Here is a 13,137-nt window from a genome sequence, read left to right on the forward strand (position 1 = left end):
GAGTTATACTTTTAAATCTATGTTAAACAATGCTTTTTCTTTTTTGTTTAGAATTTTGTTGCTTATTAGTGCTGCTTCTAAATTACTTTGATGTTTATTAGGTGATGGACTCACAAAATCAAAATCCCTTCTTTCTTGACATTTTACAAGACAATGAACATGGTTTTGAGTCTTTTGACAGTAGTATTTTGATGTCCACTTCACATTCAGACGTGAATGTCCATCAATCTCCACCCCAAGTTGAAATGGGACAATCTATACCCCCCATTGTAAAAAAAAAAAATCAACTACTAAGAGAGGTCAATGGGGAATCAACTTCACTGTAGATGAAGACATTAAGTTAGTGTCGGTGTGGCTCAATGTTAGCTTATATGTCGTGACATCGACGGACCAAAAACACACAACATTTTGGGATAGAATTTGGTCCACCTTCCACAATGACAAGAAATTTAACCGCACCAAAGATTCATTAAATAGTCGGTGGTCAACAATTCAAAGGGAGACCAACAAGTTTTGTGGATGCCTGGCCCAAATTGAGAACTGGAATGAAAGTGGTAAAACTGAGCATGACAAGGTATTTCGACTCAACATCTAATATGTATTGTACATCAATACACTTTTAGTTTTATGATTCTAATTATTTACTTTTGTAGATTGAAGATGCCAAAGCTATGTATCAAAGTAATTGCAAAAATGCATTTCAATTGAAACATTGTTGGAGAATTTTGAGGAATAAAGCTAAGTGGTTGATTATAAGAGAGAATTTAAAAGCCCACATATGACAACCAGCCACACAATCTTGTCATACTTTTGCAAGCTCAATAAATCTAGATGAAGATAATGATGAGATGAACACTGGCGAAACCTTGGAGAAACCCATAGGCAAGAAGGCTGAAAAGGAGAAATTAAAGAAAAGAATGCATAAGGAGAAAAAGGAAAGTATGTGCATTGCATTAGAAGAATGAAGAGAGTTAATGCGCATTACATTCGAAGAACGAAGAGAGCTGATTCGTATCAAGGAAGAGAAGAGTGAAGAGTTGATTCGTATCAAGGAAGAGAAGAATGAAGTAGAAAAGTGGAAAACAAAAGATGAAATTATGATGAAAGATACAAGAACCATGGATCCTAAACAAAAAGAATATATTCGTCTACGTTGTTTGGAAATCTTGGAGAGGTTAAGGTCTAAATTTCCATCATAATTTGAATATTATTATTAACAATATCTAATCAAGTAATTTTTTTGTATAGTGCAAAGATACTATCACATGGTTGACATAGATGATTTGATGTTAAACATCTCTTTTGTAGTATTTACTTGTGTAGAGAATATGATTATTCAATCTCTAATCATGTTAGATATATCTTTGTAATCTTCACTTAAGTAAGGAAATAAATGCAATGTTGTAAATTTTGTATTGTGCACGGACGATAGCACTTGATTATTCAATTTAATTTGTAATTTTGTTTTTGTCATTCTATTTTGGATGAAGCAATATCTCTGTTGAAGGTGGTTGTACTTGCTGATTTTATTGGTTGTATATGCTATTTGAATGTAAATAGCACTTTCTTAACAGAAACTGCTATTTTTGCATAATGTTTTTTTTCTGCGCTTTCTTAACAGGTGGCTATACTTGCATAGTGTTATTTTTTTGCATAATTATTTGTTTCTGCAGAAACTGTTTTGTTTTTCTGCATATTTCTTGCTTCTTGCTTCTACATATACTGATTTACTAAGCAAATAAGCTTTGTTGAATAGTTGCAGTAGTGTTAAAAATGACCAATGATCAAGATAGTAGCTAGTGTAAGTTTACAACTAAACTTGAGTTAACAAACTTACCTAAGGGTTTGTCAACTTATATACGGCTTTTGGTTGTCTCAATTTTAAGGATTTTAAAATATAATCCTTAAAATCATTTTGTATTAGATTGGCTAAAATAAAGGCTTGGGGGTTAAGTTGTAATTCAAAATCATTTTGTGGGACTCAGTCATTAGCAACTCTAGCCTCAATTTGCAAGAAAGATAGAGACTCCAATTTACTTTCTGTTAAATTACTTTTGAAGTTTGATAGATTGGATTTGGGTTTGGATGATTTGATTAAAGATACATAAAGGGGTGATAGTGATACTTGATGTGTGAAGAAACAAATTACGCAATAGTTATTAATAGAGTGACAATGAAGTTTAATACTTAGAGTGACAATGAAGGTTCACATTAAATAAAAGTAGTAATACTTTGAAATTTAGAATTCCAAATTCCTACGACTGGCCTTGTAGTTGCCATAGATGCTCGATGAGATCCGCTTGAAGTTGAGAATGAATTCCTCTATCTCTAATGGAATTATGATGTTCAATGAGCTGCATAAGGTTACAAGTGGGATTATGTGACACTGGTTCAAGTCCATTATTATCGATTTAATCATAATCAAAGTCATTTGCTCCAAGGTAAGTATGTCGCTCATCTTCAACGATCATATTATGCAATATTATACATGCCATCATAATGTCCTTAAGCGTTTCAAGGTGGAAAAAACATGCCGGCCCACGCACAATTGCAAATTGCGCTTGCAGTACTCCAAAAGCATGTTCGACATCCTTCCTGGGCGCCTCTTGTGCGGAAGCAAAATGTTGTCTTTTACGGTCTTGTGGTGCTGGAATTGTTTTGACAAATGTTGCCCATGATGGATATATACCATCTGTAAGATAGTACCCCATCGAATAGTCATTACTATTTATCGAGTAATTAACCAAAGGAGCACGCCCTTCAGCAAGCTCAGAAAATACAAAAGACCGCCGTAGGACATTGATGTCATTGTGAGACCCCAGAAACCCAAAAAATGCATGCCATATCCAAAGGTCATATGACGCCACAATTTCCAAAATTATCGTTGGATCACGGGTATGACCAATATATTGACCTTTCCACTTACTTGGACAATTCTTCCATTTCCAATGCATGCAGTTGATGCTCCCCAGCATTCATGAAAATCCACGGTGTTGGCCAACCGCTAACAACCTTGCAATGTCATTGCTGTTTGATGACCTCAAGTACTCTTCAGAAAAGATTGAAACTACCGCTTTAACAAAATTTTTTAAGCTTTTTATTGCAGTAGTTTCTCCAATCCTCAAGTATTCATCCATGAAATCAACCGACACTCCATAAGCAAGCATTCTGATTGCAGCAGTCATCTTTTGAAGGGAAGACAATTCGAGTGTGTTAGCCGCATTTCTTTTTTGAACAAAGTATGGTTTACTAGCTTCAATTCTTGAATGGATACGTAGAAAAAGAGAACAACTCATTCGAAACCTCCTTTGAAATACATTAGGAGGATACACTGCAGTTTCAGCAAAATAATCATGGAAAAGCCTGTCATAACCTTGCAAAGGATTACGCCAGATAAACTTGCGAGGTTGAACCAAACGACATCGTGATATTGATGCTCCTTCATTGTTTAATTCTTCTATGGCAATAGCTAGAGTAAGTTCCAACTCATCATCATCAGAAGACGAGTCAAATGGAGGCTCATCATTTGGAAAAATAAAATCAATGTCATAATGAAAATGAATTAAGAGAGAACAAAAACCGAATGGAAGAGATAATTTTGTAGAAGTGGATGGAAATTAGAGAGAAAATGGTCATATTTATAGAGCAAGAATGTGACTTGAGTATGAATTTCAAAAATTTGACCTTTAGGTTTGAATTTACCATTGGGTTTAAAATTAAAAAATATGACATTTAGGTTTGAATTTACCATTGGGTTTAAAGTTTAAAAAATAAAAATAAAAAATATGACATTTAGGTTTGAATTTACCATTGGGTTTAAAGTTTAAAAAAATATGACTTTTAGATTTGAATTTACCATTGGGTTTAAAGTTAAAAAATATGACCTTTAGGTTTGAATTTACCATTGGGTTTAAAGTTAAAAAAAAATATATATATATATATATATGACATTTAGGTTTGAATTTACCATTGGGTTTAAAGTTAAAAAAATATGACCTTTAGGTTTGAATTTACCATTGGGTTTAAAGTTAGGTTTGAATTACCCTTTGAATTTCAAAATTATGACTTGTGGATATAACAATAAAAATTATGACCGTTGGGTAAAAAAAAAAATATATGACCGTTGGTTGGAGACATCGATTTGGTCACCGATTCTAGCAATATGGTAGTCGAAGACATCGATTCGACGGTGGTCATCGGAGCCACTACTACAACAATCGACCCATCGGTGATGGGGGTACAATGGTCGGAGACACCAATTCAGTGGACAGTCACCAAAGCCACTATTTTGATAGTTTGGGCATCGGCAGCGTTCATCGAAGCCACTATTTTAATAATCCACCCACTAGTGGGTCACTATTCGGTGGTACGGTGGGTGGCGAGACCAATCTGGTGGCATTTGCCAGAGCCACTATTTTGGTGGTTCGGCCATCGAACCTCCACCACAAGCAGCTCCATTGGCCGAGCCACCGATGCTGGTAGTTTACTTCACATAGAAGTTTAAATTAAAAAAGTAAGACCATTAGGAAAAATAATAAAAAAAATTGATGAAGAATGAATATTTTATTGAAAAGTCTTGTAAAATAGATAAACTGATGTGGGTGTTTTGTAAAAATGATGGTGTAAAATAAAAAAATAAAAAAAGTAGGGTTTTTTTATGTAAAATAGACGGAATCTTTTCCACAAGCTGATTTTTTGTGTAAAATAGACGAAATCTTTTCCACAAGCTGACGTGGTTGCTCTTTTAGAAAGTAAATTAACAATGGCTTTAGCATCAATGTCTAATTCAACATCAACATCAATATCAACATCTTTTTTTTTTTTTCTTTTAATACTTTTCAAGTGGGAGGATGGGTTTGAATTCAGGTCATATTTGTTAAAGATGTCAAGAGATGTTTGTTGACATTAACCACAAAATAGCTACTTGTGATTTAAGGAATTTCCGATGCAATCATATTGAATACAAAGAGAATTGTGATTTTCCTTATTTTTCCGATAAAATGCATGTTAGGTGTATTATTTGGTCACAATTTAATATGATCATCAGTGATAAGTATCTGTATTCAATTTGTTTATCCTCAATCCTCATGCAGGAATTCCTTTGAACAGAAAAAATTTGTACACATAAGTCAAAGTAGACCGCATAGCGCAGTGGATTAGCGCGTTTGACTTCGGATCAAAAGGTCGTGGGTTCGACTCCCACTGTGGTCGCTACTGTTTAAATTTGTGTTTTTTTTTTTTTTTTTAAACTGTGTGTGTCTCTTTACTTTTTTTCCTATTTGCTAGCTCTTCTTTTCTTGCATCTCTACGTTTGGCTCTGTAGTGTCCCTCTTTCCTCTTTTTGTTAGTTAGTTTAGTTCCTTCTTTTTTAGACAAGAGTGGTCCTACTTAGGCAATCCAGTGAAGGAAAGATATGTCACGAAACAAAAAATGTCAATGGTAATAGATGGCAAGTCAAAATTGATGGATAATTTAAAAGCAGCCCACTAATTTGATGGATTTGATTTGAGCCACACCCTCTTCGGTCAGGCTCAATGAATTGTAACCCACATAATGCCAGTCCAAATACTCTCTCTCTCTCTCTGACTCACATAGAGTTCTATCATTAAACTTGTGTAATTAGAGGGCCCAAACAGTCCCTTTTTGCTATTTGTGGTTGGGAGAGCCAAATCAACGTAAGCCGTAAGGTTTCTGTTGAGGTTTTTGTTTGTTCATTTTGTTTCTTTGTTTTTTTTCAAAAACATAATTAAAAAGCTATCAAGAGGACGTTCTAGCTTGTAGTTGTAATCAATTATTAATATAGTTTGCTGCTACTACCCTACTAGGGCTCTTGAACGTCGGCCATGCGTTGTGCTACACCGCTTGTCTTCATTATGATGACAGTCACGCACCAATTATCATTGACAAGTGAGGCAATGGCTTTTTACAGGTCGATTTGACATTGATATTTTTACACTTGGTTGAATCCATTCTACCCTTTACGTATAATTATTACTATTGTCTTTTGGGTGATGGAATGTTTGTGATGGAAGCCACAGGAAAGATCGGGACTCTTACGGGTAGATGATCACTGTGATAGTACATGCAATGATGCAATAAGGAAAGACATTCACTACACCAATGACCAACCCGCGTTAGTGTGAAACTGTGAAGGGTTCATTGAGATCAAAGTTGACACACATTGGATGAGAGGAAAATTTTAAATTATCAAACCTTTGATTGGAATATAGGGACTCTATCAAGGGTATTATGGGCATTTTATCATCCATTGGTTCCAAGGGTTAGGACTGACACCCCACGTCCCTCGAAGAGGCTGAGGGAGGGTGGTAGAGGACACTACCTTTTTTTTTTTTTTTTTTTAAGAAACAGAGGACACTACCTATTCCTTCTAGATTATAAATTAGATCACGTGTCAAATTGTATTTAATGTGATTGATGGTAACTGTAACTGTAAGCATTAAACATTAAGAGGAGTGGGAATGTACTTTGTATGGAAAGAGACATCAAATTGTTGATCAAGTTACTAACCATGCGATGACAGGACACCTAGCTATTTACTAATTTTCTTGTAACTCATTAGTAAATTCGTTAGATTATTGCTTAAGCATTGACCAAATAGGATTTAGAGATTTGTCATTCATCTATGTGGATACGGTAAAGTTGTGATTTTCAATTATATTGTGTTAGCTTTTATTCTGTGTCAAATTTTATTGTAATTTCTTCAATCATTTTCCCTATAAGTATGTGAGTTTAATTGTAAGGGATGAGTGTCAGAGATCGGTGAAGAATCAAGTTTCAAAAGTTGAATAAGTGAATTTCGCGAATGACTCGCGAGTAGCTTGTGAGAAGCAACTCGCGAAAAAACCACATGTAGAACACATGATTGGAAAATGAAGAGTCGTGTCAGATTGTCATTTTCATGACTGTCTTACAGGAAGGCCAACTTGCGAAGGACCTGTGAAAAGTTGCTAGCCCGAATACTTACCACATCCATTTTGAGTGTAAAATGAGATTTTGGTGTTGCTAGGAAGTATTGGAAAGAGCCATTCATTGGCAGATGCAATCGGGCTAAATTGCGGGATCTGGAAAGTTAGAGAAGACAAAACTTCGAAAAGTCAGTTTGTAGTAAGGTGTGCTTTTCAGAAAGAAAACCCTAGAAAATACACTTAAGAGTTAAAGATTGTTATACTCACAACCATCTACACATTCCCTTGCAGTTTTCCTCAACTCCTACTTCTCTATTTTTATATTTTTGAGAGGTTGCTAACTCAAACACTTACCATACACATTCTGAGTGTAAAGTGAGATTTTGGTGCTGCTAGGAAGTATTAGGAAGAGCTATTCATTGGCGGATGCAATTGAGTTGGATTGCGGGATCCGAAAAGTTAGCGAAGACAAAGCTCCGAGAAGTCAGTTGGTAGTAAGAAGTACTTTTCAGATAGAAAACCCTAGAAAATACACTTAAGAATTAGAGATTGTTATACCTACATTCATCTGCACATTCCCTTGTGGTTTTCCTCAACTCCTACATCTTCATCTCTAGATCTTTGAGAGGTAGTTAGACCAAACACTTACCACACCTATTCTGAGTGTAAAGTGAGATTTTGGTGCTACTGGAAAGTATTGAAAAGAGTCATTCATTGGCGGATGCAATCGAGCTGAATTACAGGATCTAGAAAGCTAGAGAAGACAAGGCTCTAAGAAGTCAATTAGTAGTAGGAGCTTGGAGGGCTTAAGTACATGGGGTAGACTAGGTTTGGAGAGTATTTTGTTATTCGTGTACTCCAACTTTATTCTCTAGTGGATCGATTTTGACTTAGAGGGTTGTAGAGAGGTTTTTCGCCGAGTTCTTTAGTTTTCTCTTCGACAACACGTTTCGGTATTATCTTATATTTGCATCTCTCTTCCCTACTTTTTAAACTTTCATTTTATTGTTGATAATTGATGAATATGGCTTAGGGTAGTGTTATCGGTTCATTGCGCTTATTTATTTTTGTTCCACACTTAGTTTAAGTAGAGCAAAAGCAATCTAACCATAATTTTTATTTGGGAGTCTGAACAAGTTCTTGTATTTTAGCACAAATCCGAGCTTTCGACTACCAATGCCAAATAGCTAGTATAAGTACATTGAAGTTACTTTGTAAACAGCTTTGAATATTGATTGAAATAAGTGTGAGAGCTTTTCTTTGAGAACTATGTGTTCTTTGCAAAGGTGCCTAACCTCCTATCAATTGTTCTAAGCAACTCACTTTCCATCTATTTTTAAATCATTTCACAGCCCATTATACTTTCCTACATCTCACATAGATTGAGCTTTGTGGTTAGTTTGTCTATTTTTACCGATGGACCCTTATCCATTAATGTCTTTCAATGTCTTGTTAACAAGGGGCATATTATATAGGAGCCTATTCCCGGTCCATTTGGTCATTATCATTGTACATAATGTTAGACTGCTTTATTTAAATAAATGAATGGCCAGTTCATCTTTAAAAAAAGCTGGGTCATTATTAATATAGTTTGTTGGCATTTGAGTATAGTTAAAGTTAAATCTATGCTGATCCAATTTTGATCTAGTTATATACACATCTTAAGGATCTAATTGAAAATCAAATTGTCGAATTTGAAATAGTATAACAGTAGAATCTTAAATACGTTGAATTCATATCAGAATTGGATTTTAACCTAACCAAATAGGTTTTGTTTTGATCGAGACCCAAGATACCCCCTTTTGTTTTGGTATTGCCCTCATTCTATGGGATAAAATAGAGGCAAAAGGTTCTAATTAAGAAGGGAAGATGCATGGATAAGGGTTTATAAGTACGTTATTTTAAGGGACCTAGTCATGTATAATGCATTCTTTTGGGGTAGGTCTAGGAGTTTGCTTAGAGCATTCCCATTAAGGATTGCATATGCTAAAATATGCTTCTTCTTTTTTAGCATTTATAACCCAAGAACCTGCTCCATCAAAGATTGCATATGCTAAAAATTTGCAATATTGCTACAGTGTACTCTCATTTTTGAGACAGCACTGTAGCGTCATGCTATCATTTTTTAATACTTTTAATTCTCTCTGTCCTCAGATTGAGACTTACACTCCTTTCTCACTCTCACTCTCTCTATCTTTTCTCTCTTTCTCTTTGCTTCTCACTGAGCTAGAATCTGAGACTCTGGTGAGAAATTTCTTCAAATATGGGTTTGTGATTTGACTCTAGTGAGTCCGATCTCCGGCCTTCCGATTTGTTGAAGATGTCGGAGGCGGAAATCCATGCCTAGATGATGAAGCGGCATTCCGGGCCGTTAATTGGTTTCATTAAGTTCCCATTCGGCGTTCATCGGACTTCGGTAATCAATTTGGGTTTTGTTTCTTTTTGTTATTTTTTTGTTGGATTACTATGGAGATGATGAGACTTTGTTGGATTACTATGGAGAGGGTAGTCGATTTGGGTTTGGTGGCATTGATGTTCAAACGAAGCTTAGTGGTCAACCATGGAGCACGGGTCGGTGTGTGGATTGAAGGAGTTGTGGTCCGATTTGGTTGATTTGGTTTGTGGGTATTTTTTAGCAATGGGATGTGGTCCAATTTGGTCGTGGTTTTTTTTTTTTTTTTTTTTTTTTTTTTTTTTTTTTTTGCTGTGGTTGGTGGTGATTTGGTTCGATTGTTGTTGATTTTTTTTTTTTTGGTCCGATGGTGGATGTGGAGGTTTTTCTTTTTTTTTTTCTCTGTTGTTGTTTGTGGTTGCGGTGGATCAGGCTGGTGGCTAGTGGCGGCGATGGTGGGTGGATGTGGTGGTTGTGGTAAGGGTGGGTGGATGCGGTGGCTGGCGGTGCTGAGAATAATTGGGTTGAGAAAGAGAGAGATAGAGGAGAGAGAGTAGAAAAATAAAAAATAATAAAGAAAAATATTTAAATGGAACGTTAAAAAAAAAAGTTTTGATGGAAAGGATATTGTAAAGTGATGTGTTATATATTATAAAATTAGTTTTTGAAATGGTAAAAGTTAAATTTTTTAGAATTGTTGATGGGAATGCACTTATGGGTCTCAATCTCATTTTCGTCTTCTCTTCTTCGTACAAGTAATTAGCAAAGCACCAAAGATGTTTTAAGTAGTTTAAATAATCATGGAATATAGAGTACTTATCTACATTACACGTGCTTCTAAATTTTTTAACTCGCTTTCTTCTTCTTTGGTTTATAAACTATGATATCATAATCAAACATTGGCATTTTCCTCTTATCTTTGACTGTTTCTTAATATGCACGCAAGTACTGCTAAATTGGTAAAAAAGTATTCGAGTAAGTAAGAAAAGAGGGAAAGCTTCCTCTCTTTCTCTCTCTATCTATGGAGCTTTTATGTCTTAGGGAAATCTATGTACTAACAAGTGAGATCATCCTCATGTTAATTTAATTTCTCAACTCAATTATGTTGAGTAGTTCTAGAGCTATAAATTATTCTATGATTTTTTTTGTCATAACTCTAATATAACAGAGACTATGAATAATTTTTTATAACTTACATATAAATTCATTATTTTTTATTTACTAATCACATTTTATCACGTGAAACAGTAAAAGTTGCAGTAAGAAGTTGCGAAAATATTACGGGTAAATTTCCCAATTATGTGCCTTAGGTTGCGTTTGTTTTGGGTGAAAATCATTTTCGGAAATGCTTTTCTGTAATTACGGGTGTTTGGTTGCGCACGAAAAATCAATTTTCCGGAAATTAATTTCAATTGACCAGTGGTCAAAGGGGAAAATCAATTCCCTTTCTATTTTCACTTCAAATTCTATTTTCCGGAAAACTGAGAAACAAAGAGCACGAAGAGAGAGAGAGAGAGAGAGAGAGAGAGAGAGAGAGAGAGAGAGAGAGAGAGAGAGAGAGAGAGAGAGAGAAAGAGAGAGCCCAGCGCCCATTGCCGATCCAAGCCCAGCGCCCATCGCCGGCGACCACAAACCCATGAATCGCCGATCCAAGCCCAGAGCCCATCGCCGGCGACCACGAACCCACGAACCCAGTCCCTATCGCCTCACCGCAATGAGCAGACCCAGTCGCACCTTCGATCCAGACCCAGCGAGTCGCACCGTCGATCGTCGATCTCCTTCGAACTCAGAACCCATCGTCTTTGACCGGATTTGATATATATATATATATATATATTTTTTTTGGTTTTGTTTCTGCTTTTGATTGCCAGATTTTAATCGTCGTCGACCTAGACCTATCGCTCCCTCTTCCTCGATCTCTCAGTTTTTTTTTTTTTTTTTTTTAAGTTTGATTGTTGTTGTTTTTTTTTTTTTAATGAACTGATTGTTGTTGTTGTTGTTGTGGTGGTGTAGTGGTGATGTTTTGGTGGTTGTGGCTTTTGATAGCCGGAATTTGCTGCCGGAATTTTTTGATGAATTGGCTATGATTTTGAAATTTTTTGTAACAAAATTTGTTTAGATGCTGAGAAAATAGCTGAGAAAATGTGAAAAATTGTAGGAAAATAACATTTTCAGAATAGAACCAAACACATAAAAATATTTTTTACAACAATTTTCATAATATAACCAAATACTTAAAAATATTTTTCTTTTTTGAAAAATAATATTTCTAAAAAATAAATATTTTTTGAAAAATATTTTACGGAACCAAACAGACCCTTACGCACAAAAACAGGCTGACTATAAGCTGCATGGGCTCTTCGCCAGCTCAAAGATACTCCACATAGCCTATCGCACACATTACATGGGTCCCATATCCCACTCATTGGAATTACGTGTAATCTTTGCCAATATGCCCTTACTTTTGCATTCTATTATATATATTACGTTTACATCTCCAGTCTCTCACTTTAGGGTGCAAAGTCATCATCTCTCTTTATTGATTTTATTCCCAATAGTACATTTGTACCTATTATATAATCTTTTCCGAGTAGATATGTCTCACTCAATCTACATGCTCTTACCCCAATCCCCACCTCAAATCAATTTCGAGGCAACCCAGGTGGTGTGATGGGATTGAGTCTATACTTCGGTGATTTCATCCAATTATTCAAAGTATACAAATTCGGCCCAAAATAGATAATTTTTTTTTTTGAAAGCGCCCAAAATAGATAATTAAATAAAGCTAATGTTACCTTATCCTAAACGAAAGTTAATTTTTGTTTATAATATGTTTGCGGTAGTCAAATAATACCGCAAGCTTCCTGTTTCCTTATTGTAATATTTTGCTTTGCTATTAGAACTCATCCTTCTTGGCCTAAGTAAATTCTAGAGCTACCATGGTAAAACTTAAGGATAAAGGATACCTTATTGTTATTGGTCGCAATCAAGAAGTTATGGGTCATAATGTTTCATGATTATATTTACTTTAACCTCAAATTCCATATAAGGGATCATGTGAATTTTCTTAACTACCAAATTGATAAAATGATATAACTATCCATGTAATATATAAGGAAAAAGTGCAGTCAATTGATTGAAGGTTATGTATGTTCTAGCTAATAAAAGTAATGCTAGAGATACAAATTATTTTATAAAAAAAATTATAAATTATTGATGTGGTGAATGATTATTAGTAAATGAGAAAGTGATGTTAATAGTGGGTTTAGATGAAAACCAATAAAAAGTTAGTCACAACATCAATTTGTAAAAATGTTGTACAAAAATTTGTGTCTATAGCATTACTTAGCTAACAATGTATTTGTATTGAATTTATTCCTAAAATGTCCGTAGGCTAAAAAAGAGGAGGGTTGGGAAAAAAAAAAAAAAAAAGATTTGGATTAAAATTGAATTGTTATGATTTTATTCAAATTAACATATTTTATATTTTGTGGAAAATTTATTTTTTGAATGGGCCGTATAACAATTTATTCTCATGAATGTTTTAATTGTTACATTTTCATTCTTTAAATTTGATTAAAATGAAATCAAATGCCACAATTTAGAAGAAACCCAAACAATTTTATTTTTAGTCCAAACTTTAGAAGTTTACAAACTAAATTATGATATAATCAAACCACATAGAGTAAATTGTAATTTTTTCTTTATATATATATATATATATATAAAGAAGTGTTATGTTCACAATATTTTCACAACAAATTATAAGTGGTAAGTTGTTATTGGTTTTGGTTTGAACCTATCATTAAAATTACTTTT

At 34.6% G+C, this 13,137-nt stretch overlaps 2 protein-coding genes and 1 non-coding gene across 3 annotated transcripts; 1 reads left to right on the forward strand and 2 right to left on the reverse strand.

The window, feature by feature from the left end:
• Window positions 1-2,411: 2,411 nt before the first annotated feature.
• LOC136064951 (uncharacterized) lies at window positions 2,412-2,954 on the reverse strand. Its single transcript, XM_065767463.1, has one exon. It carries the CDS (start codon window positions 2,952-2,954, stop codon window positions 2,412-2,414), a length of 543 nt encoding a protein of 180 aa, XP_065623535.1.
• Window positions 2,955-2,975: 21 nt separating this feature from the next.
• Window positions 2,976-6,994, reverse strand: LOC112024326 (uncharacterized). The gene is made up of 2 exons (XM_024056965.2): window positions 6,986-6,994; window positions 2,976-3,518 (listed from the first exon to the last, which is right to left on the reverse strand). Exons 1-2 carry the CDS (start codon window positions 6,992-6,994, stop codon window positions 2,976-2,978), a joined length of 552 nt encoding a protein of 183 aa, XP_023912733.2.
• Window positions 5,138-5,211, forward strand: TRNAR-UCG (transfer RNA arginine (anticodon UCG)). The gene has a single exon. It is a non-coding gene; the product is annotated as a tRNA-Arg (tRNA).
• Window positions 6,995-13,137: the final 6,143 nt, after the last annotated feature.

Source organism: Quercus suber, unplaced genomic scaffold (genome assembly GCF_002906115.3).
Source record: "Quercus suber isolate HL8 unplaced genomic scaffold, Cork oak 2.0 scaffold_25, whole genome shotgun sequence".
In the NCBI taxonomy this organism is placed as follows: Eukaryota; Viridiplantae; Streptophyta; class Magnoliopsida; order Fagales; family Fagaceae; genus Quercus; species Quercus suber.